At 53.9% G+C, this 24,805-nt stretch overlaps 15 protein-coding genes across 15 annotated transcripts; 7 read left to right on the top strand and 8 right to left on the bottom strand.

Annotated features, from left to right (window-relative positions):
• Positions 1-73: 73 nt before the first annotated feature.
• Positions 74-3,199, top strand: Malapachy_3020 (atypical taf1 protein kinase; the record flags this gene model as incomplete). Its single annotated transcript, XM_018137500.1, has 1 exon — positions 74-3,199. The coding sequence occupies one exon, from the start codon at positions 74-76 to the stop codon at positions 3,197-3,199; it is 3,126 nt and encodes a 1,041-aa protein (XP_017994055.1).
• Positions 3,200-3,233: 34 nt separating this feature from the next.
• Malapachy_3041 (e3 ubiquitin ligase) lies at positions 3,234-5,312 on the bottom strand (the record flags this gene model as incomplete). The annotated part of the gene is made up of 1 exon (XM_018137520.1): positions 3,234-5,312. The coding sequence occupies one exon, from the start codon at positions 5,310-5,312 to the stop codon at positions 3,234-3,236; it is 2,079 nt and encodes a 692-aa protein (XP_017993623.1).
• Positions 5,313-5,438: 126 nt separating this feature from the next.
• Positions 5,439-6,821, top strand: Malapachy_3061 (2-dehydropantoate 2-reductase; the record flags this gene model as incomplete). Its single annotated transcript, XM_018137540.1, has 1 exon — positions 5,439-6,821. One exon carries the CDS (start codon positions 5,439-5,441, stop codon positions 6,819-6,821), a length of 1,383 nt encoding a protein of 460 aa, XP_017993508.1.
• Positions 6,822-6,826: 5 nt separating this feature from the next.
• On the bottom strand, positions 6,827-10,217 carry Malapachy_3039 (p-loop containing nucleoside triphosphate hydrolase protein; the record flags this gene model as incomplete). Its single annotated transcript, XM_018137518.1, has 4 exons — positions 6,827-6,872; positions 6,900-6,979; positions 7,009-10,125; positions 10,152-10,217. The coding sequence occupies 4 exons, from the start codon at positions 10,215-10,217 to the stop codon at positions 6,827-6,829; spliced, it is 3,309 nt and encodes a 1,102-aa protein (XP_017994124.1).
• A 510-nt stretch (positions 10,218-10,727) lies between these two features.
• Malapachy_3008 (hypothetical protein) lies at positions 10,728-11,829 on the bottom strand (the record flags this gene model as incomplete). Its single annotated transcript, XM_018137488.1, has 3 exons — positions 10,728-10,798; positions 10,948-11,213; positions 11,264-11,829. The coding sequence occupies 3 exons, from the start codon at positions 11,827-11,829 to the stop codon at positions 10,728-10,730; spliced, it is 903 nt and encodes a 300-aa protein (XP_017994179.1).
• Positions 11,830-11,988: 159 nt separating this feature from the next.
• Positions 11,989-13,578, top strand: Malapachy_3025 (6-phosphofructo-2-kinase; the record flags this gene model as incomplete). Its single annotated transcript, XM_018137505.1, has 2 exons — positions 11,989-12,007; positions 12,044-13,578. 2 exons carry the CDS (start codon positions 11,989-11,991, stop codon positions 13,576-13,578), a joined length of 1,554 nt encoding a protein of 517 aa, XP_017994052.1.
• Position 13,579: 1 nt separating this feature from the next.
• On the bottom strand, positions 13,580-14,594 carry Malapachy_3047 (hypothetical protein; the record flags this gene model as incomplete). The annotated part of the gene is made up of 4 exons (XM_018137526.1): positions 13,580-13,590; positions 13,628-14,389; positions 14,422-14,527; positions 14,553-14,594. 4 exons carry the CDS (start codon positions 14,592-14,594, stop codon positions 13,580-13,582), a joined length of 921 nt encoding a protein of 306 aa, XP_017993621.1.
• Positions 14,595-15,604: 1,010 nt separating this feature from the next.
• Malapachy_3014 (hypothetical protein) lies at positions 15,605-15,843 on the bottom strand (the record flags this gene model as incomplete). The annotated part of the gene is made up of 3 exons (XM_018137494.1): positions 15,605-15,640; positions 15,669-15,808; positions 15,837-15,843. The coding sequence occupies 3 exons, from the start codon at positions 15,841-15,843 to the stop codon at positions 15,605-15,607; spliced, it is 183 nt and encodes a 60-aa protein (XP_017994219.1).
• A 143-nt stretch (positions 15,844-15,986) lies between these two features.
• On the top strand, positions 15,987-17,206 carry Malapachy_3030 (ornithine carbamoyltransferase; the record flags this gene model as incomplete). The annotated part of the gene is made up of 5 exons (XM_018137509.1): positions 15,987-16,427; positions 16,457-16,851; positions 16,882-17,035; positions 17,067-17,140; positions 17,179-17,206. The coding sequence occupies 5 exons, from the start codon at positions 15,987-15,989 to the stop codon at positions 17,204-17,206; spliced, it is 1,092 nt and encodes a 363-aa protein (XP_017994131.1).
• Positions 17,207-17,442: 236 nt separating this feature from the next.
• Malapachy_3035 (glutathione peroxidase) lies at positions 17,443-18,024 on the top strand (the record flags this gene model as incomplete). Its single annotated transcript, XM_018137514.1, has 4 exons — positions 17,443-17,694; positions 17,729-17,846; positions 17,878-17,894; positions 17,932-18,024. 4 exons carry the CDS (start codon positions 17,443-17,445, stop codon positions 18,022-18,024), a joined length of 480 nt encoding a protein of 159 aa, XP_017994126.1.
• Positions 18,025-18,061: 37 nt separating this feature from the next.
• Malapachy_3054 (hypothetical protein) lies at positions 18,062-18,403 on the bottom strand (the record flags this gene model as incomplete). The annotated part of the gene is made up of 3 exons (XM_018137533.1): positions 18,062-18,180; positions 18,211-18,320; positions 18,348-18,403. The coding sequence occupies 3 exons, from the start codon at positions 18,401-18,403 to the stop codon at positions 18,062-18,064; spliced, it is 285 nt and encodes a 94-aa protein (XP_017993675.1).
• Positions 18,404-18,730: 327 nt separating this feature from the next.
• Malapachy_3005 (hypothetical protein) lies at positions 18,731-19,172 on the top strand (the record flags this gene model as incomplete). Its single annotated transcript, XM_018137486.1, has 3 exons — positions 18,731-18,767; positions 18,795-19,111; positions 19,134-19,172. The coding sequence occupies 3 exons, from the start codon at positions 18,731-18,733 to the stop codon at positions 19,170-19,172; spliced, it is 393 nt and encodes a 130-aa protein (XP_017994186.1).
• Positions 19,173-20,988: 1,816 nt separating this feature from the next.
• Malapachy_2957 (nucleoside diphosphate kinase) lies at positions 20,989-21,484 on the bottom strand (the record flags this gene model as incomplete). The annotated part of the gene is made up of 2 exons (XM_018137440.1): positions 20,989-21,431; positions 21,469-21,484. 2 exons carry the CDS (start codon positions 21,482-21,484, stop codon positions 20,989-20,991), a joined length of 459 nt encoding a protein of 152 aa, XP_017993920.1.
• Positions 21,485-21,533: 49 nt separating this feature from the next.
• Malapachy_2972 (atypical abc1 abc1-c protein kinase) lies at positions 21,534-23,792 on the top strand (the record flags this gene model as incomplete). Its single annotated transcript, XM_018137454.1, has 2 exons — positions 21,534-21,586; positions 21,743-23,792. The coding sequence occupies 2 exons, from the start codon at positions 21,534-21,536 to the stop codon at positions 23,790-23,792; spliced, it is 2,103 nt and encodes a 700-aa protein (XP_017994006.1).
• Positions 23,793-24,177, bottom strand: Malapachy_2989 (hypothetical protein; the record flags this gene model as incomplete). The annotated part of the gene is made up of 2 exons (XM_018137470.1): positions 23,793-23,975; positions 24,013-24,177. 2 exons carry the CDS (start codon positions 24,175-24,177, stop codon positions 23,793-23,795), a joined length of 348 nt encoding a protein of 115 aa, XP_017994085.1.
• Positions 24,178-24,805: the final 628 nt, after the last annotated feature.

The following is a 24,805-nucleotide window of genomic DNA, read 5'->3' as shown; positions in this document are numbered from 1 at the left end:
GCCACGTGGTACGTCATCCACTTGCCTCCGTACATCGACAACGCGACGCAATCCACATTGGGTCGTGGCGGCGATGGATTCCGAGCACGATGATGCGATTTCGCAGCTGGGCGGCTTGGCACTCGGCCAGGTCCTTGAGGATCTAGGGGTGGTCACCGCCGACTCGGATCTGCGCCGCATCGGTCTAGGTGGTTCCAAGACGGCGGCGTCTCAAGCGCTGAAACGTGACGAAATTTATCGTAACGACTTTGATGACGAGTTGGAAGATGATGGTAAAGAGGAAGAAGACATCGAAGCCGCGGAAGAGGATACGTCGGCCCATCCCGAAGCGGCGCCATCCTCGGGTATTCGCCCTTTACGTCATGGCAAATTTAAAGTGCGTGGCGAAGACGACGACTTCGCCGACGAAGACGATGACTACGACGAGGTATCCACAGCGCCGGCCAGCCAGGAGGCCAGTACAACGCTGCCTGTGTCGAGCAAGGACGTAGTCATGGAGGAACCGCAGGCACCCTTGAGTCCACGGACGGAGGCCCTGCATTTGTTCCCTGATTTCAAGGCGGGGACCGTGCTGGACTTTACCGAGCTGTTCGGTACGCGCTCCCAAAAGCGACGTAGGCTGATTGGACGACTTCCTCACACGCAGTGGAGTGTGGACGAAGTCATCGAGCCAGCGTCGTCGCGCGATCAGCTGCTATCGACCGAGCCTGTGGCGCCTACGACCTCGGATACGCATCTTGTCACACGGTATGCCAGGCCTTATATTCCTGGACAGGAAGAGAAGGAGGCAGATATCCAGTGCCAGGTGTTGTTTGACGATGCGGCGCATGATCGCGCGGCGCATCGAGCTACGCGACGGATGAACAGTGTCGAGATTGACGATTGGGAGCGCCGCGTGGTGACTCGACCCTCTACGTCCGAAGAGCGTATGCCAGTGGATGTGAGTCGTCCTGTGAACAGGGAGCTCTCGAACGGCGTGTGGTTCAACAATATTATTTGGAATCCGTACAATCGTTTCCGCCCGTTTGACCGTTTGATTATGGATATGAACGATGCGGAGATGATTTTGGAAAATGAAAAGACGCAGGACGAAAAGCAAGTCTCTCTTCTCAGGGCCGATGCGCCGCCGAACCTGCTCAAGTCGAGTAAGTATACGGGTGAATTGGACCCGTTCAATATCTCGAACGATCGTATGTATGAGATGAGCAAAGAACACCGTCACCGCGTTCGCCAGACGCTAGGCCAGCTTGTCGTTCGTCATGCATGGCCAGCGATCAAATTACAGCTTCCTTTCTACAAGACGCGTCTTTCGAAGCACGAAACACGCTCGTGGCATAGGCCGCGCATTCAGTTCCCGTCTAATATGCCAATTACGTTCTCGCGTGTGCGTTCTTCACGCAAATCCAAGGATGGAGAGCGAAAGTCCAAAGATCCTAGTGAAGTGCTGCACAGTACGCGTGATCTCACGTTAAAGGATGCGAGCAACTATATCTTGTGTGAGTACTCTGAAGAGTATCCGCCGCTCCTGTCGAATATTGGTATGGGCAGTCTTCTCGTCAACTACTATCGTAAGAAAGACGCGAAAGACGATCACATCCCCAAGGCAGAGCTGGGCGAATCGTTCGTTCTCGACGTCACGGATGAGTCGCCGTTTATGAAGTTTGGCAGTGTCGAGCCTGGTCAAACACAGCCTGTGCTGTACAACAACATGACACGAGCGCCCTTGTTCAAGCACAAGCCAACGCAGAACGACTTTTTGTTTATTCGCAGCACGACCAAGGACGATGTGCGGTACTACCTACGAGAGATTCCCAACCTGTTTGTCGTGGGCCAGACGTACCCGACGACGCCGATCCCGGGCCCGCATGCACGTCTGGTCACGAACAACATCAAGTACCGTCTGCAAATGATTACATACAAGCTTGTGGAGAAAAGCCATGCGCACCGCATCAAGATCCATCGCGTGATGAAATACTTTCCAGACCAGAACGAGCTGCAAATGCGGCAGCGACTCAAAGAGTTTATGGTATACAATCGCAAGTCAGGCGATGTGCACCAGGGCTTTTGGCGTCTGAAGCCGGACGTGCCGATTCCAGACGAGGCGGAGCTGCAGAAGCTGCTGACGCCGGAGCACATTTGCCTAGTCGAGGGTATGCAGGTCGGTCAGCGGCACTTGCTCGATGCTGGGTTTACAAAGACGGCGGAGGGGGCGGATGACGATGCCGACGAAGGCAAGATGGAAATTGAGCAGCTGCTTGCGCCGTGGATCACCAGCAAGAACTTTTTGCATGCGACACAAGGCAAAGCGATGCTCAAGCTGCATGGTGAGGGTGATCCAAGTGGCCGTGGTGAGGCCTTCAGCTTTGTACGTGTATCGATGAAAGAGATTTTTCTTCGCGCTGGTGAGGATGTGGATGAGCGACTGGCAGCCGAGGCGGAGGCGCGCGCCAAGTCGGGCCATCGGTACAACGTGGCCGAGCAGCAAGCGATCTACCGCTCGGAAATTGACCGTATTTGGAAAGCGCAGCTGGCCGCTTTATCGAATCCCGAGCCACCGCGCATCACAGCGAAGGAAGAGCAGCTATGGCGCGAAGAGCAGCGCCGTGAGAAGAAGATGCAGGAGCAAAAGGCGCCGAAGCCCTTGCTAGTCAAGCGCCTGTTTAATGGTGTATGGTACAAGCACATTGTACGTGATCCCTCTGTGATCAATGCCTACGTGAAGCAGCGCCAGGAGATTGAGGAGCAGAGCATCGTCACCGAGTCGCTTGTGCCGACAGGCGATGCTGCCTTGGACGCCATGCGCAAGAAGCGCTTGGAAGAAGAAATCGCGGCGCGTGTGAAGAACCAGGACCGTCGTTTGCAGCGCAAGAACGCCAAGGCTGCGGCAGAAGGCTTGATTGGCGGCTACAAAAAGATGCCCAACAAGACGAACACGAAACGTCGATGTGGTCGCTGTGGGATGGTCGGGCATATGGCCACGAACAATGCCTGTCCACAGTACCCGACGAACAACCAAGGCGGGCGTGGCGGCAGTGGCGGCAGTGGCAGTGGCCCCCATGCCGTGCGTCCGCCCAGTGTCATGCCGATGCCGAACAGTACCTATTATACCAGCGCTGCAACGAATCAGCAGCAACCACCGCAGCAGAGTATGCCAGGCTTCCCGCAGCCGTTCGGCATGGGCCCTTCCTCCCCTATGTAACGATAGTGAAAACGCTTCGTACTATACATGGTAGTCATACCTCGTACTCAGGCAGCGGCAGGCGGCAACTTGGGCACATGTGCTTGATGTTCATCCACGGCATCAAGCACGACGTATGGAAGATGTGACGGCACGGCGTGACCATGACGCCCGAAGGCCGTGTCGTCGATGCATGGCCCCATGCGCGCCAGGAGCCATGCGACGTGGGCGGCGTCCACGTCTCGTCGAGTGTCCAATCGTTGGGCATCAGGCAGATGGGGCAGTCGCCCAGGGGTATCGAGGCAGGGTCCTCCATCGCAGGGGATGCGCTCTCGGGAAGATCATCGTGCGATGGCAAGAGCGCAGCCAGCTCCGTGGGTGAGGGGTGCCAATGCCATTGACGCTCCGTCCGCCGCATCGCGGATGGCACAAAAAACCGCGGGCCTAGGTAGTGTTGCCCAAGCAAGACGAGCATTTGGCATAGACACCACAGAATAGGAATCCATACATACGGCGACGTCTCCACCTTGAACAGGTTGTCTGGGTATTGGAACAGGTACAGCGGCATGTAACATCGAGTGAGCGTCATGCCGATCACAGTCGATGGCTGAAGGCCGGTAGAGCCTCGGCGTACATTGTGCACGATTTGCGGCACCCAGAACGAGCAGAGTATGGGGAGCAGAATGTAGCCCAGCAGCTCAGGGGCCGCAAAGGACATGACGAAGAAAGCGACGACCAGCGCATTCGACAGGACACTGCGCATATTGGCACGCACCTGCGTCCGTGAGCGATTCATCCAGTCGCGCGACCAGGCCGTAGAGGTCGCCTCAGTAGCCTCAGGATGCGGGGGCGTGTCACGTACGCGCGCCCGCTCCTCCTCCATCGATTGGCGCACCATCGCCACGAGCAAGCGGTACTCAAAGACCATGAACAGGGTGCCGGACATGAACCCCAGTGCCATCATCGCCAACGACAAAGCGCCTTCCAGCTGGAAAGCGGCCATGAAATGGCCGAGGCTCAGGAACGCATCGCAGTTGGTCTGAATGAACCATGTCCCACTGGCCAGACGTGCATAATCGCTGTGTGTTTGGACACGTTCACACTCTTTCGACATCAGTACCAACTGGAGAAGAAGGACCAGCGCCATGCCCACGACGTAGTACCGTGCATGGCCCCAGAACACAGCCCGAGGCACAGCTTCCATCTCGCGCGATTCCAGGTACAAACCACATCGCGAGGATACCGCGGCCATGTCCAGCACCAGGTTCGGCGCGCGTGGCACGACAATGCCGCGAGGTTCGTTCATTTCACGCAAAATCCAGTCCAGCGAGGCTTGCTCGCTAGCTGGCCCTGCAGGGTACTCTTGGCCATACAGCTGCAAAGTGCAGTTGTGGGACGCCTGGCCTAGCGTGGGCGTGTACGTGATGGGCGTGCTCTCTGCAAGCATGGACTTTACACGCGCTATGCGGTCTTCCAAATCAGCGAGGCACGCTGTGTATGTATCGTTGCGTAGTTGGTCGGCCGACGAGGGCAAAAGAGCAAGAACTTGGCGCATATCCAGCGGTATTGGCGACGTCTGTGGCGCGCCGACCATGTACAAGCGACCGGTGGATGGATCATGCACGCCAGCCATGTCCCACGCCGTCATCGACAATGTCCCGTTGAACGAGAACGCCCTGAGTACCATTTCGCCCCATACACGAGAGACATTGGTGTGCGCCACCGGCTCTGCACTCAAGGCGTAGGACGACGTAGGCGTGCGATGCCACCACAGCCAATCGCCACGCTCACGTCGCTGTGTCTTGGTCGAATCAGACGTATTGTACGCGGTAAAGTTGCCGCGGAAAAACGCGCTGATATTGCGATAATAGGCAGCATCGTTGGAGCGTACATGTTTCCAGGAGGCCTGGATGGCATCGAGGTGAGGATCTTGATCGCGATGGAGAGTAAAGTTGCCTTGCTGCGTAGCATTGTGATGCATATAGCCATGCAATTCGGACCGTTCGCGCTCCATGCGCCGAAGCGTGCGACGTAGCATCGCTGTATCGTCTTCGTCGTCATCCAATAGCGAAGCATGCACGATAACAGCGGTGGCAATCAGCCACCAAAGGCACACCCATACGCCCCCCCGCATGGTGAGCGGATGGACGTGCGGCGGTGGCGTGCCCTCGCGTGGAGGTACGCAGCGAGAGTTTTAGTCATCCACCCACACAGCGACGAAGAACGGCGCTCGAGTCGATCCTGCTACGACACGCGCACCATGCATGTCCATGTCCTGGGCGTCGGCGCGATAGGTACGCTGATTGCTGCGCATGTACGTGCTATGGTCCGGCAGCGTAGCATGGCGGCTACGGCATCGTCGGTGCCAAGCTGGCGCTTCTCGCGTGTGCCTATGTTTGTCGTGCCGCAGCATGTAGCCCCCTTCTGGCCTGACGCCACGACGACGACGGTGACACTGCATATGCGCGATCGCATGTACGATCGTGCGAAAGAGCCGCGGAAGCCCGGTGCTAGCGTCACGGTAGAGCGCGATGGAGCACGTCTGACCGAGACCGGATTCCATGTCGAGCTCACATCGCCCGCCGATCCCAGCCAGCCACGCTACTTGGCCCCCGATGCCCACGGCGTACTGCAGGACCAGCCCGGTACACCGCCTCTGCCGATCGACAGCCTGATTGTGACGACGAAGGCAGATGCCACATATGCGGCCCTCGCTCCGTTGGCGCCACGTATTACCCCCGCTACGACGATTGTCCTCCTCCAGAATGGCATGGGTGTGCTGGACATGCTATTGGAACGGATATGGCAGCACCCTGACTCGCGCCCTCACTTTGTGCTGGCCAGTGCGACACATGGCTGCTATGTCAAGCGGCCTCTGCATACCGTGCATGCCGGGTTTGGGAGTATGCATCTTGGCCTTGTGCCCAGCGCGATGGCCCCCCGTGCCGAGACAGACGCCTCGTTGGAACGGCCGCTGCCCCCTGTCACGAATGCCACTCAGCCAGAACTGGATTTGGCTGCGATACCCGATGCTCCATACACCCGCAGTGTCCGCGAAACGCTCGCGTTGCTTCTCTCGCTGCCGCTGGATGTGCATTGGGAGCCGATTCGTGCCTTCCAACTTCGTGCGCTACGTAAGCTGATTATCAATGCGTGCATCAACCCGACCACCGCGCTGGCAGACTGCAAGAATGGCGACTTGTTTGGTGCGCCCAATGCGCTGGACCTGTTCCGTGCGCTGTGCACGGAAGCAAGTCAAGTGCTGGAGGCGCACGCGCGCGATGCCAAGGCGGCGCAGGCCTCGCGGGAGACAGATGCGGCGCATCTGAGCACACTGCCGCTAGCGGATCTACTCACGCAGACCGATGCGGATGGCCTGCCGCTGCTCGATACGTCGCTGAAGCCTGCATCGATGCTGCATGAAGTTGAGAATGTCGTGCGAGCCACAGCGGCGAACTGGAGCAGCATGCACCAGGATGTGTACCAACGACGTGGCCGGACGGAGATTGACTTTATGAATGGGTATCTATCGGAGTTGGGACGCGCGTATGGCATCCCTACGCCGACGCACGACATGATGACGAATCTCATCAAACTCAAGACACAGCGGGCGACTGGCTCGTGGCGCACACGCGCAATGTAAAGTAGTTAGGCACGTCGCTCTGGGTCCTGCATACGGTGAACTTGCACCTCCCTGCGTGTGAGATAGTGAGATACGTACGGTCCCAAGGATACAGAGCCCATATTCTGCGGCGTGATGAGAATGTACTGCACGCCTGCAGAGGCACGCGCAGCGTCGATCTAGAAGTGAGCGAGACAGTGCGACGTACAATCATTTTCATGGACACTTTGCGGTTCACCGCGTCCATAAACACGTCGAATTCGTCCAGGCACCGAATAGGGCATCCAATTGCCTCCCATAACGACAACAGCAAACAGATCGTCGCAAACGACTTTTCGCCGCCAGAGAGCGCCTTGGGATCCTTGCCATACTGCGAGGCATCGCCGGTGTGCACACGCAGCTTGAGCGTCTGCGCATTGTGATCAAAGTGGAGAGAGCCAGCAAATCCACGCTGCTGAAGATGCAAAGCAAAGTTCGCGCGTGCGCGAATCGCGACAAAGCGGCGGAAGTAGTGCCATTTCTCCAGGCGCAGTTGTATAGCATGATCCAGCACGTGGATCGTCGTGCGCGTGTGCTCAAGCTGCTGCTTGGCGTCATGAAACGCCTTGTTCTTCGCACGCAAATCCCGTACGATCTCGTCGACAGAAAGACCAGTGTGCGCCTGCACTGCTTCCATATGTGCTTCAATCGTACGTATCTGCTCCTCCAACGACGCAGGCGTACGCTGCGTCTCGACACGAGCGCAGTACTCCGTCGCCATGACGGTCCAGGACTCAAGGTAAGTGTAGGCCATACGTACATCAATCAACGCCGCAAGCGATCGTTCTTTGCTTTCGTCTTCGTGCATCTGGGCCTGCTGCGTCTCAATTTGACGCGCCCAGTACTCTTTGTTCTTCTGCAGACGTACGCGCTCTGTGTACGTCGCCTGCAAGGACGCCTCGGTACTTTGCTTATGCCCTTCGACGAGTTGAATCTGCTCCTGGAGCTGCGCATGCTTCGTAGTAGGCGCTGAAAGCGCTTCTTCCGCTGCTTCCTTTTGCGATTCAATGTCCTTGAAACGGTCAACAATGTGCGCCATTTCTTCTTCCGCATCCGCTTTGGCCTCTTCCAGAGCAGCGACATTCGCCGGCTCTTCTTCGCGCATGCGATCCTCCACAGCGGCCATACGGTATCGCACCTCACGCAATGCCTGCTTCGCCTCGTCCTGGGCCTGCTGATGGGCTCGCTCATCCGCCTGCCATGTAGCCTCCTGGCGCTGCCATGCCGTCAGGGAAGTTGCGACATGCTGAAGCTTGACGTCGTTTGCGGACATCGCCTGCCTCGCCTCGTCCATCTCGGCACGCGCATCGGAAACCAGGCGCGGGACACCTGTATACGATGTCACTGTCTGTGTCGAACTGCCTGTAGGCCCACCAGTAATCCGGAATAGGTCGGCGGAATAGCACTGCTGGACATTCGCCCAGCGCTGTCGCATAAGTTCGTCGCCTTGCACACGTTGGTGGACCAGGGCACTTTTCTCAATACGGTGCGCATCAATGAGGACACGCAGAATGTGCTCGTCTGTGTCAAGTACGCGAAGAATAGTAGTGATGGACGGATCTGGCTCGCCACTGGTATAATCGAACAAGTCGCGCGCTGCCGTGATGATTTGGTTCGAGGCGCGGCACTCGCGTAGGATGCGGGCTAAGCGTGCACGGTCTTCGTGGTTGGTCACCAAGAACGCATTCAGCGAGTCGTTGAGCACACTCTCGATCAGCGGCGCCCACCGTGCATCGTGCAAGCGAATATGCATGCCCAGAGGGCCCACAGGCTTGGAATGCCAGTGCGTCTCACGCTCAATCGCCGCGAGAACACGAGGGATGGACGCACCGCCAAACGCCGTACTTCGATTCGCCGACGCTTCTTCACACCGCCGTAGGAAACTGCGCAAGTGGGCCTGCTTCTCCTCCAACGACTGCTTCTCTGCCATGATCTTGGCACGCTCGGCAACATGTGCTTGACGCTGCTCGGCTAGGGTCTCAGACGCCTGGCCTAGCGTCACTTGCCGCATTTCCAAGTCGAGACGCTCACGCTGCAGCGCATCGCGCTCAGCTTCTTGGGCCTCACGAATCGCTCGACGATCTTGCGCTTGACGGCGCGCTTCGTTGTCGATTTGCGATTGCAGTTGGCGGATCATACGCTGGACACGATCTGCCTGCTCATTGAGGTCACGTTCCTGCGTCTTAAGAGCGCTCAGCGCCGCCTTGCGATCACGAAGCTCATGCAGGATCTCGGCGCGCTGCTGCTGCAATTGCACTTCCCGTTCGTTTTGCTCACGATTGCGCGTCTCCAGCTCAGCCACCGTCTCGTCAAGGCCAGTCGCGCGCTGCGCCTCCTCATCCCGCTTCTTCTCCATCGCAGCTACCTTGGCACGAGCAGTTTCGAGTTGTTCGGCCAAGGCGCCAAGTTCCTTCTCCTTGGCAATCACTTGACTCCATACAAGTTCTTCTTTTAGCGCATCCAGCTTCTCCTGCTCCACGCGCGCTTGTTCCACCTGCTGCCATCGGGCATTGGCTTCCCGCGCTTCACGCTCCAGGTCAGGCAAAACATCTTCCGACAAGGCCATCGCACGTTTCATGCGCTGAATGTTGGTCTGAATGAGCTCGTATTCTTGCGCAAGCTGCGTCAGCTGCGTGCCACGCAAGAAAAAACTGTACTTATCCTCGGCATGCGAGCTTCCGAGGAACTGGCGGGCCGCATCCTGGCTAAGAATGTTCATGGGATTGTCCACTTGAATATTCGCATGATCACATATTGCATCCAGCTCTTCTCGCTTGGTCGATACGACGCGGCCTGCCGACGTACGGATCTTCCACGATCCACCACCGTCCGCATGGATACGCCGTTCAATGGTGATACGATCCCCATAGATGTCATGCCGGAAAGCATCGGTACCATGATTGCGCAAGTGCACACGAACCTCCGCTGCGGAGGCACCTTCACGAATAAAATCTTTGAGACTGCTGCCGCGACTGGTCGTGTTCGCTTTCCCACCCAGGGCCACAGTAATCGCTGTGAGAATGGCGCTCTTTCCACTGCCATTGTGTCCAATGATAAAATTAATACGAGGGCCTAACGAAATGCTTAGGTTTCGGTGGCACATGAAATTGATCATATCCACACGTTCAATGACGCCCATCGTATCCCATGATGTATCAGTATGCATGGGTGCAGGCGCCGTAGAAGCAATCTCCATCTCTTCGGCAGGCGGCTGCGACGGCGACGGTGACGACGACGATGGCGATGACGATGATGGCGACGGCGTGTGGATCCGTGCGCGTTTGGACTGCGTAAGTAAGAAGGCCCACGTACCAACAAAGCCAAGTCACGTAGCCCCTCTTCGTCATTATCCTCCTCGTCTGATCGTGGGCGCCGCATGGATGCTTTGCCCGCCAGCCTCCTAGGGCGCGAGCTACGGCGTGCGTGTCGTACACAAGACACGATGTAGTGTCAAAGCCTCCTCAACACGCTCGCTACGCGTGATTAATTCCTCGACACATCAATCCCATCCAATTCGTCGGTCGACGTCGTGGCCTTCGCTGAACGCCGCCTTCTTACGACATCCACGTTGAACATGTTTGGTGGTATGTACGCACAGATGAAAGCGACTAACACACAGGTGCCCCTGCTCCGTCTCCTCTTGAGCTAGCTATTGCGCGTACCCAGGCGCGTCGCACGATCCGCTCGTTCGTCTTGGTCGCAGGTATCCTGCACTTCAGTACGTATGCTCCCACTGCTCATGCCAGCGCCCTACCTCTTCCACTACCTGAACACGGTGTTCCGTGTGAAGTAAACAGAATCGATGCACATACTCATTCTACGGGCAGTGCTTCTCATATAAAAACGACAACACACAGATCCACCCTAGCATAGAATGGATCCATCTCACTACAAATCCTCCTTGGGATGCTTCGTGAGGTCCTGCGTTTGCGAGTTCAGCATGGCTTTTTCTTCACTCGCTGTTAGTGGCACGTAAAAGTCGTTCTTGTTAAGGAAGAGCGCAATTGCATCAAAGTAGCTTTTCTTCGCAAAGTGAGTCGTATTGCACAGGCCACACATACCGTGATCCACGTATCGTCTGCGCCGAAGTCAGTATACCTGTACGTACTGTGCATTGCATCTTTGAATGTATGGAATTCCTTCGCTGTGCTGACAGAGAGCTCGTAGAGTTTCTTCATGTGCGCCGGAGGTACCAATTCATCGTTGGCGCCGCTCAGGAAAAGGATGGGGGTTGAAGCAGGAATGCGTTGGATGGCTTCGTTGGACGGCCAAATTTCACCTGCACGTAAGATAATCGGATACATACGGCAGAGGAACGTAAAGTGGCGTAGCACAGGGAGCACCGAGGGAATGAGAAGCGGAATGCTCAGGAAGCTGAAGGGTGGTCAGCGTACCATCCACGTACGTGTTTTCCACAATCACACTACGGACCTAGAGCATAAGCACATGTACAACGTACCGTAGAAGGGTTTCGGGCCGCCAGATCAATGGCAACAGCACCACCAATACTTTGGCCATACACAAGGATCTTAGATGAACGAAGCTTTTCGTTCGAGCGAACCCAGTCAAGAACCGTTTGTGCGTCAATGCGCAGACCTGCTTCGGTAGGATCGCCTGTGGAGAGGCCATATCCACGATACGAGAGCATCACGACATGGCACCCCATGCGCTTGTAAAACTGCAATGCGATGGGCAAACGATGGCCCATATTCCCGGCATTCGCATGGAACAAGATCACCGTAGGACGCGATGCGTCATCCTCATGCGACATCGCATATACATGCAGCTTAACGCGATCAGGTGTCGTTAAGCGATGCTCTGTGTACGGCATATCCAGGGAATCGGGCGTGTCGACATGCGTCCGCGATCCCTCAGGGAAGGTCGATGGATAAACCAGTGCACTTTGGTACACATACAGCAGACCAGCAACAGACGCCACAGCGATGCCGACAAACCCGGCAGTCACACGTACCCACGTACCTAGACTCATAACAACGTTGGTCGTAAGGCGCGTACGCGCGCACGTAGCACAAGCCACGCTGCTCTGCAGGGGCCTTTTTACCTGCCCGATGCCGATGTCATCGATCGGCCGAAGATCCAATCGTCGCGCACGCGCACGGCTTGTCCCCCATGGTTGCTATACACGACGATGGCCCCCCCGCTGTACAGTACGTAACGCGTGTGTGAATACACTAACGAGGCAGCCACGCAGTCTGGCCGCCTCTGGCATGCAGGGCAGATCTTGATCATGACGGTCGGGTTGCCAGGCCGTGGCAAGACGCACTTGGCGCATGCGATTCAGCGCTATCTGCGCTGGCTCGGTGTCCGATGCCAAGTGTTCAACCTGGCGAACATGCGACGTGACCTACTCGGCTCCGTGAAGGATCTTCCGGCCGACTACTTCGGTGATGGATGCAGAGCAGAAGAAGAGACGTTAGCGCTACGTGAGCAGGTGACTACGAAGATTACAGAGAAAATCGCCGCATTCTTTGAGGATGGTGGTCAAGTGGCCGTGTATGATGCCAACAACAGTACGAAGGAGCGCCGATCTCTGATCCGCGAGCGATTTGAAAAAGAGCTTAACGTGCAGATCATGTTTGTTGAGTGCCTGTGTGATGACCCCAAAATTGTGGAGCGCAACATTCGCTCTATGCACCGATTCAACCCAGACTACCGCGGATGGAAGCTGGAGGATGTGAAGAAACACTTTTCCGACCGCATTTCCCGCCATGAGATGGATTACCAGCCTATTGATACGACAACGGCAGCGCATATCCAGCTGCACAACTTTGGCCAGCGTGTTGTCGTGAACAATGTGAAGGGCTACCTGCAAAACCGCATTGTATTTTTCCTCATGAACATGCACAACGAAGACCGTACGATATACTTTGCGCGAGCTGGTGAAGCGCTGATTGAACATCTGTACAAGGCCGATGCAGAGCTTTCCTCACTCGGTCACGAATACGCCCAGCGTCTTTGTGAGTTTATGATGATGAGGCGCTCGCATGATAATGCTGTGGACGAAGACAAACCAACGTTGTCACAGGAACACACGGTCTCGTATATCTCGTCGCACGACGAAAACGATGTGCCTTTTGAGTTTGAAGAGACAGAGCGAGAGTTCCAGGTATGGTGCTCGACCAGGAAACGCTCAGAAAACACCGCGGCGCCCTTCCGCGACTACGATGTGAGGATCATCGAGTGGTCCCGCCTGGCCGAGATGAACCCTGGTGTGGTGGATGGCATGAGCGAAGAAGAGATTCTTTCGCGCTTCCCCAAGTACCACGAAGAGCAAAAGAAGGATCCGTACACGTTCCGTTTCCCACGGGCCGAGAGCTATCATGATTTGGCTATCCGTCTAGAACCTGTGATTCTAGAATTGGAGCGTGTGCGCAAAGATGTCCTGATCATTGCGCAGTCGTCGGTCCTGCGTTGCTTGATTGCCTATTTGCAGGGCAACAAGCCCACTGAGATCCCATTTATCCAAGTCCGTGAAGGTGACTTGGTAGAAGTGCATCCCCAAGCTTTCGGCGTAGCGACGCGTGTTTATTCATTCTGGAACCCTGAGAAAGAGCGCGAAAAGCGCGATATTGAATTTGCTACACGTGCCGCTATGGCCATTGCCCAACAACGGGCTGAAAAAGAGCGCCAGAGCAAAGTCGGCCAGGAGGAGGAAGACCTGGAAAGCAGCACCGTTACGGAGATGGCGGCACAGATGGAAAAGACGATATCACTGTAGGTTAGATGTAAACTAGGACGGGTAGGACGTACCTTGGCGTACTTGTCACTTTTCAACTTCGCACGCCGATCCAGCATGGCCTCTGCTAGACGGCCTTCCCGCTGCGCTTGGACCAATTCGCGTCGCGACTCTTTGGTAAAGTGATGCGAGGTGCCAGCATTCCAGCCCTGCCTTGAGCGAGAGAGTCGTTCTTCGTCAAGCAAACTTGCTTGCGCTGTAGGAGCCACTTTGGTCGCGCGATGCATTTGTCGATAAGCATGCCGGAATTTCCACTGCACGTTCAAATCCCACACACTCAACGACGTCACCTCTTGGCCGTCGGCACGCAAACGACGCTTAGCCTGCGTCTCAGTCGGATCGTCCAGGGCAAGGTAGCCGCCATACATCGACTGGAACGCGAAACCACGGCGCGGACCAGCCAAAATACGGTCGTCCGAGGATGGCATGACATCCACCTGATACAGAGTCCATTCTTCCTGTGGACCCCGCGCTTCATTGGTCGCGATGACTTCGCCATATTTGTCACAGCCAAGGAACGTGCCTTGTGTACTTTTCAACGTCCATTTGCTGCTCATAGGAATATTCGTAGCCACCCAAACCTGGTGCACGGTGTTGGGTGCAACATCAGTGGCCGCAATGGTTGCACCGTCTTCGACCATTTCGAGAGGGATGTCAGGCTGCTCGACAGTTGTCGTCTCTACTTGTGAGAGAGGAGCATTGTACGTGAGGACGAGCGCAGATCCATTCTGTTGGCGCTGGTGTACAAATGTCGGCCCAGTGACTTCCCCACATGTCGCAGGCGGGACCCACGCTGGTGTAAGCGTCTACGAAGCACGGACGTACCTTGTTCATCGCCTCCATACATTTCAACGTCGGACTCGTCACCAGTCACTTGGGCACGCTTAGACGCGCGCTTTTCATCACTACTCTTCGTGCGTTTCCGTTTGGGCTATGTCAGTTATATTAGCACGTACTTTGTCGCCCTTGAATGTCAATCGCATCGACTTGCCTGTCATGCTGAATGTGGACGGTGGAGGTGTGGACCAGTGACCCTGAAATGGGCGCATTTCTCCATCTGGAGAGGTTCACTTGTGTGGCATGCCTACCCCTTGGCTAACATGGGTACGTGCGCTGTCAACCGCTTGGCAATGTCCACGAAGAGCACGCCTTTCACGCTCTGCATTGGCACAGGTGGCTATGGATCTTCTCCTGGTCGGTACAGGGTTTCGTGTCGCCACCCTACTCGATGTAGATCGCCTTAACTACCAGCAATGCATACAAGTATCGCATTGCGTAGCACAGGTACGTCCTCGACCTCCCTCCCTCATACAGCCAGTATTGGCCTGATATATTATTGGTGCTCTATGTTCCATCACAACAAGTCCTAGCTGTCCATCGACATGCTTTGAAGCATACATGGTCTACTCATACGCCCTTGTATATCGATCCCTCTGACCCCTCTGATCCTTTCCTCCTTCCTCATGGCCCTCATACGCTGCTTCACACTATTTTTCAAGCATGCTTGGACAACCAATCTCTCCTTATTCTCGATAGTCATGATCCTCATGCATCAAAATGTGGCATCACGGCGTGTGGTTGGCTCCTGGGCTACCCCGTTGTCTATGCCTGGGCCGACAATGACCTACTCACACTCCAAACTCTGGACCCGTACCAAGATACCACAAAAACCGCTTGGGATACAGATGTGTGGGATCATGTACCGACCACGGCAACTCACTTAACGTTGTATCTTGTACATGCCCATCTCTCTTGTGCCCCGTTGCCAGGCCTCTCATTACCGTATGTCACACGTACATCACTCACATGCAGGCACAGATACCTCGCATTTAGTCTACCTGCTGCCATGCCTGATGCGCAAAAACACGGCACTCAATTTTCGGAACGTCTTCAAACGCACGCTCAGCGCAATTCTGCCCTGCTGCCCTCGTTTTTGCAGCCTGTCACACTCTCGACTCACTGTGAGTTGGTCCATAGGGACCGTATTGCCTTATAGACTATGCTTGGTCTACGCATTTTGGCCTGCCTTCTTCGCTGCTGCCGCCTGATGTGAGTATGGCATGAATGCGTACCTCCTGTTTCGCACGAAGGGCGGCTGCGTCACGCTCTCGTCGCTGCGCAAGAGTCATGCCGCTGTCGTTCGGTTTTCCCTTGTTTTGCTCAGCCTGCTTCTTCTGGTTCTTGGCACGAGCAATCTCACGGGCATTGCCACCTGTGGGTAAGTTATAACGTCTACATACGCGCCATCGTGAATTGTTCGGCGTTGGTAGCGGAGAGGAAAAATGGGAGTGATGCCCCTTTGTCCTTGTAGGCCGATCCTCCACTTTGGGTGAGGTGGTCTTATCTAGGCCAACCCAGTCATTTAATTAGCCATTATCTTTTTTTCCATCATGTCGTTCACGCACTTGATGCAATCACTTCCTCGCACTGCGCCTGCCTTGGCAAAGTCAGCATGCAGGCGTTCTTTGTGGACGAACAGTGCTGGTGTGAAGAGCCTGCTGACACTGGCTGATCTCCCTGTCGAGCAGATTGACGGACTGCTGCAGCGTTCGGCTGCCTTGAAACACATCGCCAAACACACAGTGCAAGGTCCTTCTGGTTTGGAAAAGTCTTTGCATAGCAAGACCATTGCTATCATGTTTAGCAAGCGTAGCACACGTACGCGGGTCTCAAGTGAATCTAGTGTTGCAGCGCTGGGCGGCCACCCCATGTTCCTTTCCCCCTCTGATATCCAACTGGGTGTGAATGAGTCATTGTACGATACTGCCAAAGTTGTCAGCTCTATGGTTGATGGTATTATGGCTCGGGTGGGTGGACATGATGAAATTACGGTACGCTCTATCTACACTAACGAGAAAAGACCCTCGCCGCCAACTCGACTGTACCTGTGATCAATGCCTTGTCGAGTCGCTTCCACCCCACGCAGATTCTCGCCGACCTTCTTACGATGCTGGAAGTGGAAGCCAATGGTGGTCCCATTCCGTCCGTGACTGCCTTGGCTGGCAAGAAGGTGGCCTGGGTCGGTGACTCGAACAACATTCTGAACGATATGCTTGTGGCGTACCCACGTATCGGTATGGACCTTAGTGTTGCAGCACCCAAGGGATCTATGTATGCTCCTGATCCTATTGTATGGGACTTAATGGAAAAAGAGCTTGCCGCCATGCCTGCCAGTGCTACGAAGGGCAATGCCACCTGGAGCCACGATCCAGCCGAAGCAGTGCGTGGCGCTGACTACATTGTCACCGACACATGGTATGTTCTACACCATTACTCACATCACAGGATCTCTATGGGTGACGAGGCGCAAAAGGATCAGCGTCTCCGCGACTTTGCCGGGTTCCAGGTGACTGAGACCCTGGCAAGCCAAGGCGGCGCGAAGCCGGATTGGAAGTTTTTGCACTGCCTTCCCCGAAAGGCTGAAGAAGTATCTGATGAGGTATGTTGAAATGGTCAGCTCACATCGATAGGTATTTTACGGCCCTCGTTCCCTTGTTTTCCCTGAGGCAGAGAACCGCAAATGGACCATCATGGCTTGCTTTGAGTACGTATTCTCCATCATTTCTCCATTAACATTCCCAGCTGGGTCTTTGGTGGGAAAGACTTGTAAACATGCGAATAGAGTTATGCTTAGTCTCTCCGACTGCTATGCCATTCTTGCTGTCAGCCATATAGGACTTCCATCGGACCTGAAGTTCTATGTATCTACGCACGGACACTCCACGTGGAGGTGGCAAATCCTTCCGCGGAGATGGTTCGTCTTGGGCGATCGATGGCTGTAACTATGGCGCCTTTATATTGACCGTCATTCGACTCTTTCGACGTACTCTATCTACTTTGTCTAGAATGGTGAACTTTTATGATCTGAAGGCTGAGATGCCCCAAGGCAAGACTTACGACTTTCAACAACTGAAGGGCAAGGTCGTTTTGATTGTGAACACGGCTAGTAAGTGTGGTTTTACGCCACAGTTCGAAGGTCTCGAGAAGTTGTTCAAGCAGTACGAGTCTCGTGGCCTTGTGATTCTTGGCTTCCCATGCAACCAGTTTGCGTCGCAGGACCCTGGAAACGATTCTGACATCGGTTCTTTCTGCGTCAAGGTAAGCTAACCCGGATCCTCTCTCTAACACCCAGAACTACGGTGTCTCGTTCCCCATCATGGCCAAGTCTGATGTTAATGGTGAACACGCAAACGAAACATTCAAGTTCTTGAAGCACGCTAAGCCAGGTCTTCTAGGTACCGAAGCCATTAGTACGTATACATTACCTTACTCACACTCTAGAGTGGAACTTTACCAAAGTATGTGCTTGGAAAACAGCGTATTCTAACCGGCCAGTTCCTTGTCGACAAGCAGGGCAATGTAGCGCACCGCTACTCTCCGACCACGAAGCCCGAGAGTATTGCGCAGGACATCGAGAAGCTGCTTTGATAGATTCTTTTAGCCGTATAACACAATGTTCCACTCATTATTTACCAGCTACTTTCTTGTCCCATTGCCGCTCCAAGCTCGCAAACAGTTGTGCAACAGGGGATTTTTGTTTCGGATTGTCCACATGTGTAAACTGCTTTGGGATCTTCCCTGCATCTTACTCCATGAGTCATGCGATATACGTACCAGCGTTCTCCAGCTGCGCTTGCATGGTAATATAGTCTTTCTTCCTTGCGCGGAGAACCGACTTGAGGACAAAGTATCCTGAGAAAGCTGAAACAAGCATCACACCCCAGCTATTTGGTCAGTCATGTACTACATACGCAATAGCCATACGTTTTGGTGAGCCTTCATATATACGATTCTGTGACGAGACCATGGATGGTGGCTCTATGTGGAGTTCTTGGCTTGCCGCCCAGCCATGACAGACCCTTTATGGGAAGAGCTGTCGTTGCTACGCTCTACCCTATTGCCTGAAGAATTTGCCTGGCGTGGATCACCTGATGAACAGAAAGTATGGGAGTCAGACTATGACGCCTTTCAAAATGGAAGGACTCCATCGTCTAGTCAAGTCCATGTATCTCTATGCGTGAACCAGGTACTTGGCATATGGCTGCATGTCAAGCTAGATGTCACGCAAGAGACGCCTACGATGACGGTGATGGTACAGCGAAGCGACATAATCTCGCAAGAGAAACTTTCTATGATGGCACAGGATCGTTTGCAACAATTGGCGTCTCAAGGTTCGTCCTCTTCTAGCTTACATGCAGATCTCCCATTTCGCACATTTGACGTTCTCACTCTCTTGCAAGAATATGCCTCCAGTATTCAAGAAGAAAAGAAAGACCAAATCCTCTCACATCCGGTTATTGAAACTACCTCCGATCGCGATGCATTCACGCCGTCCATGCTCATGCACCGTGTTCTTTTCTGGTCGCATCATTTGGTCTCTCCGACCAAGCGGAAGCAGTTCGCTGCTTGGTGTCCCGAGCTTCAAGTATGGGGCCTATATAAACTTGGATACCCTGGATTTCTTGTATTTGAAGGCGCGAAAGACGACGTGACAGAGATTGCAAAACGTGTCAAGGTACGTTTGGATTCGCTAATAGGTAGAACATGCAATGGCATGCCCTTTCTATGCGTATTGAGTCGGAGTGGGTCTTCCAACGCCCCCAGGAAGAAACGCTGCCAACGCACGAGGCAGCTTTGCGAGCTTGTCCTATTGCCAAAGGGCGCACTATTTCAGGTACATTGCGCACAGACACCGAAGAGGTCGAAACGATGGGTGCCTTTATCACACGGTATGCACTATCTACCTAACATGCAGGCTGCGTGATATGGGACTACAGGATGATGAGATAACAGAAGCATGTCACCTGCGTGTATCAAAATAGGGAAAAATTCTCCATACCTATTCTCCCAGCACGGGCCGAGGCCCTAGTGCAGCGTCGAGGCAAAGCTCTTAATGGCTGCACGGCTCGTAGAATAGGAATGGCAGACAGAGAAAGTACTAGAACCTCACTCTTCACTTTCTTGTTCATTGTGGGGTCTCGTGCAAGAAAGGAAGAGTACAAGAAAGAACACGATGTATGACGCCCACAGCTCTGATGCACATCAAAGACTTTCCACAGGGTCATGGAAAACAGCCACAAAGACTGATTCTAGCCTGTATGCAGTCAAAACTAGTGAGGAGTACAAGCCTTGCTTGCCTAGTGTGCTGCAGCGAATAGTGTTAGTGTGATCATGACACACAACCAAGCCCGAATCCAGGGCAGCGAAAGCGCATCCTTCCGGACCAATACCAAGTGCTCTAGGAATGAAGTAAACAAACCGAGCTTCTTGGTACGTGCTCCATCGACTCCAGGGCTAGGCGTGTACACTGTCCGAAGGCCGTCGTACAAGCTCTATACCAAGACAGGATGACGCGGAGGACGCGCCTTTCTTTGCCTTACATAATCTTGCTCAGTGTGGAGAGGGCCTGTGCGGTATGGTGCTGTTCCTGCGCCTTCCTGTGAGGCGAAAGCGTACGTACCATCAACGACATGATGGAGCCAAACTTGGGGTGAGATGTATTGCCTGGTGTAAGGCGTGTAGGTACATACGTAGTACTTGGTACAAAAGCGAGTCCGTACTGGATATATGCACTCCTGCATCTCGCAATGTCTGTAAATGTGAGTCAACCTTCAACGTGCCTGTAATGCTAACGGTGTTTGTTCCGCACGGGTAGCACTAATTGCATCGTGAGGAATATGGACTTTACATCCATGCTTTCTCAGATCAAGCGCTGTCTGAAGAATGCATATATGCGATTCTACGTAAGTCTGCTTTGTACGTACCCATGCCGCACAGAATATAATCATACTCCTGCCATGCATCTTGCTTCTGTGATGCCTGCTTCAACATGCTGGATAAAATACTATCATCCAGCATACTGAAAGCTGTCTTTGCTTGTATGGCGTGCATTGGTGTACGCTGAATTTCGTGTCGAAGGGGCTCCCACGTTGGACCAAATGCTGCATGGTCAGGCCCACAACAAAGCATACCCTGAACTGACTGCTCTGTGGCAAGGACAGGCCATTCGAAAATCTGGGCTGCCCGCACCATCTTCTTGGACATGCGAGCTACATGCTCAAAAGCAAAAATGGACGAACTTGTGTTAGTGTCGTGATACATACCGAAACTATGTTAGCCAATTTACCTCATACCTTTCCCTGCACATCGCTGGCCGTTAGTCACCTATTACGTACCAGATCAGCAATGCGACAGGCTTGGTCAAGTGCCAAGGCATGGTCAGTGCACAGTAATGGTGGCAGGGGGGCACGTGATGGAAAGCGACGGCCCGCGACATATCTCCTCTCGCTCGCAGGCCCATCGCTGGACTAGCTCGTCCTACATATCGTCCTTTCACTAATAAATAAAAAGTGTAATTGAAATTACCTACGTCTATATCTGTGATATAGATATTTACTCGTAGATCCACTGGTCAATGGCACGGGTGTAGGGGATGGTGCCATCCTGCTCACCGAACCAGAGAGCAATCTCAGCCTTGGCCGACTCCACCGAGTCCGAGCCGTGGCAGATGTTGCGACCGACATCGATGGCAAAGTCACCACGGATGGTGCCCGGAGCCGAGGCCAGCGGGTTGGTAGCGCCAAGCAGAACACGGCCCTGCTTCACGACGTCCTTACCCTGCCACACCATAGCGACAACGGGGCCCGACGACATGTACTTGACAAGACCAGGGAAGAAGGGCTTCTCCTTGAGGTCCTTGTAGTGCTTCTCAAGGTGCTCAGGGCTGGCGTGCACAAGCTTCATAGCAACGAGCTGGAAGCCACGGTCCTCGAAACGCTGGATGATCTTACCAACAAGACCGCGCTGAACGCCATCAGGCTTAATCATAATGTAGGCTAGACGTTAGCTTACCGTATACGATTCCATACATACTCTGCTCAGTAGCCATGGTGAATGAGTTTTGGTGAGGAAAGCAGAAACGTGCACGACGCCAGCACATGAATATGGTCGCACGTGACGACCGTTTTGCTCGCGCAACGTGCATGCATGGGTATGTTGGATGGACCCTGCCTTGGCCTTACCGCAATATGCACGGGTGTCTGCCAATGATGGCCTTACGGCGATCATGCATGTCCCTCCGACCTGGCGTACAACGCCATAGCTCTGTGTTACCAGGTCGGATATGGCAGCACTCTATCCATTCTAGTGTGCATGCCGCCACCCGGCAAGCCACGTCGCGCTCGATCCGTTACTGGGCGGCCGGTCTTGCCGGTGGCATTGGTCTTATGACCTACACGCTGTTACGTTCTTCGGCATCGCGTACGAATGCCGTGCAGGATCTCAGTGAATCTACGGATACTGCATCACCGACATCCTCATCATCGACGCCCAAAGATGAACCGCCACCCGCTTCGTTTGCGCAGAGCATGTGGGGATGGACAGTACGGTACTTGATTGATCCATTCTTTGTGTTGAAGAGGTTTATCTACTTATCTATTCTATTCTTGCCTGTACTTCTCACTGTCCCTCTTCTTTTCTGCGGAGCAAGTTCCACTGTCACGGACGATCAAGGCCATACGGAAGAGCGGCCTGGTTGGGGCGCCCGGTTTTGGTTCGCTTTCCTGGTGAAGCAAATGGAGTTAGCTGGGCCGACGTTTGTCAAACTGGGGCAATGGGCCGGATCGCGTCGTGATCTGTTCCCTGAGGCCCTCTGCAATCAGCTAGCCAAGCTGCATTCAAGCAATCATCCTCATTCAATGAAACATACTCGTAAGGTGCTGGAATCCGTGTTTGGACTACCATTTGACGAGATTTTCACCTCCTTTGATACGGAGCCAGTAGGTGTGGGTGCTGTGGGTCAAGTGTACAAGGCTGTGCTTCGCTCGGATCTTTTGCCGCGCGACTACCTGGTGGAGAAAATTCAGGTAGACAAGCTGCATCAAACAGCGGAGCAGATTGGACGTGAACTTGCGTTGACGTATGATCACGACGAATCATTACGCCATGTTCCAGGCGCTGCTGTGGCTATCAAGGTGCTTCATCCGAATGTCCGCTCTACCATTGACTATGATATTCAAATCATGTCGTTCTTCGCTGGCTTAATTAATATGTTCCCGGGCATGAAGTGGGTCTCTTTCCCCGAAGAAGTCGAGCGATTCTCCGCGCTCATGTTCAGTCAATTGGATCTTCGCACAGAGGCTTCCAACCTAACGCGCTTTGAGAAGAACTTTGTTCGTCGTGGCGGTACTGTCACATTCCCTCGGCCGCTCCAAGTGTTCTGTACTCGGGAGGTGCTAGTTGAGGAGCTGATCGATGCTGTACCGCTGAAGCATTTTATGAAGATGGGCGGCTTAGATTATGATATGGCCATTGCCGAAATGGGTTTGGATGCGTTTTTGCAAATGCTACTGATTGACAATTTCACGCACGCTGATTTGCATCCAGGCAATATCATGGTAAAGTTCTACCGTCCTACCACTCGTTCCATGCTCCAAAATGCCTTCTCACGTATTCTGTCACGCTTCGATCCTTCCTACCTACTGGGCCATCCGAGCCGTACAGGCATTCTTTCGGATGAAGTCGTGGTAGAGGAGCTATTGTCGCGTACAAACGATAAACGAGCATGGCTCTCTGGCCTTCGCGCGCTTGAGGATGAAGGATACTTGCCTGAGCTTGTCATCCTGGACGCTGGGCTTGTGTCTGAGCTTTCGCCCAAGAATCTGCGCAACTTTCTCGACTTGTTCGCAGCGATTGTGACATTTGATGGTCGTCGAGCTGGTGAGCTCATGGTGGAACGCTGCCGGACGCCTGAGCTCGTCACCGACAAGAAGAGTTTTGTGAATGTCATTGGGTCAATTATGGATAGCGTACATTCAGACTCGTTCAGTTTGGCGTCACTGAACATCGGTGACGTTTTGTCGCAAGTCTTGTCCTCTGTGCGTCAGTACCACGTGAAGATGGAATCTGACTTTATGGACACCATCCTGAGTATCCTTATTCTCGAAGGCATTGGTCGTCGTCTCTACCCTGACCTGGATCTATTCACCCGGGCTGTTCCAATTCTTCGCTCGCTTGGGCAAAAGATGACCACAGACGAAACACAGCTTGCGTCGTTCCGTGAAAATATGAGTGTGGCTAATATCTGGCCCATGTTCAAACTCTGGGTGTATTTGGAAGCTCGTTCCTTATTCGCGAATACACAGCATCTTGCGCATGTGGTGGATGCATTTGTGCGCTACGGTTGGTTCTCCGACTAATTACAAGTTCATGTCATCATTGTCTGAATCCAGCAGGTCGCCGTCCAAGTCCACGTCCCCTGTATCATTATCACTTGCGTATTCCTCCTCCAAGTCAAAGTCTCCTTCGTCCATTTGTACTTGTGGGACCATTTCGTCAGCGTCCGAAGGAGCCGCTGCCGAACCATCATCATCTGATTCGGACTGTTCTTGTTAATATACCCATCCAGCATATACATACAGAGATAGAAAGGTTGGTAGGGAAATCAATTTCCTCAAAGTCATCGTCGTCCGTACGATTCGTCGCCACAGAGGGGGCCCTGGCCACAGATGGTGGTTTGGTCGGTGTTGTGGTTGTGTCAGCTTTGCTGGTATCACTTTTGGGTGTGTCCATATCGTTGGGCATGTGTGATGTGACCATAGGCGTGCCAGGTCCTGCAGGTATAGGTGTAGACCGTTCTGGCTTTACTTGTTTGTCTTTCGGGCCTGCTACTGGCGAGGCGCCTCGTTTTCGCGGTAGGGTCGTTCGAACGGCTGGCGATGACGAGCGGGAGTTGGTATTGAGCAGGCGTTGTGTCACGGCATTTGAAGCCGATTTGGCTGAGCGGGAAGATACTTTGCGCATACTCTTGTTTCCCAAGCCCATACACTTTTCCAGGTGTGTGGCATATCGATTGGACGATACCTGGCGGGAGCACACCAAGCATTCGAATAGGGGGTTGTTGGAGTAATAGTCCGTCTTTCGTCCATTTTCGCTGCTATTAGCGTCGACGATATCTTCCGTTAGCATAATTTTACACACCATGCACAGAACATCTGCGAGTGAGTGAGTACGTCATACATACTTTTGGCCGCAGTGAATGCAAGTTCCACGGCTACGCTTCACACTGGCATGTGCGTCAAGAGCCGTCTCTACCACGATTTCATTAATTAGGGAATCTAGCAATCTTGATTCCTGCGACGTCAGCTCGCCCTCGCTCACGCACAAAAAGCCGTTTGGGATCCATGTCATTCCTTCCTCGCGTGCGTTCGTG

This window comes from Malassezia pachydermatis (genome assembly GCF_001278385.1).
Source record: "Malassezia pachydermatis strain CBS 1879 chromosome Unknown scaffold1, whole genome shotgun sequence".
Taxonomy (NCBI): domain Eukaryota; kingdom Fungi; phylum Basidiomycota; class Malasseziomycetes; order Malasseziales; family Malasseziaceae; genus Malassezia; species Malassezia pachydermatis.
The sequence above is the reverse complement of the archived record's forward strand: the minus strand, read 5'-3'. Positions and strand labels throughout refer to the sequence as shown.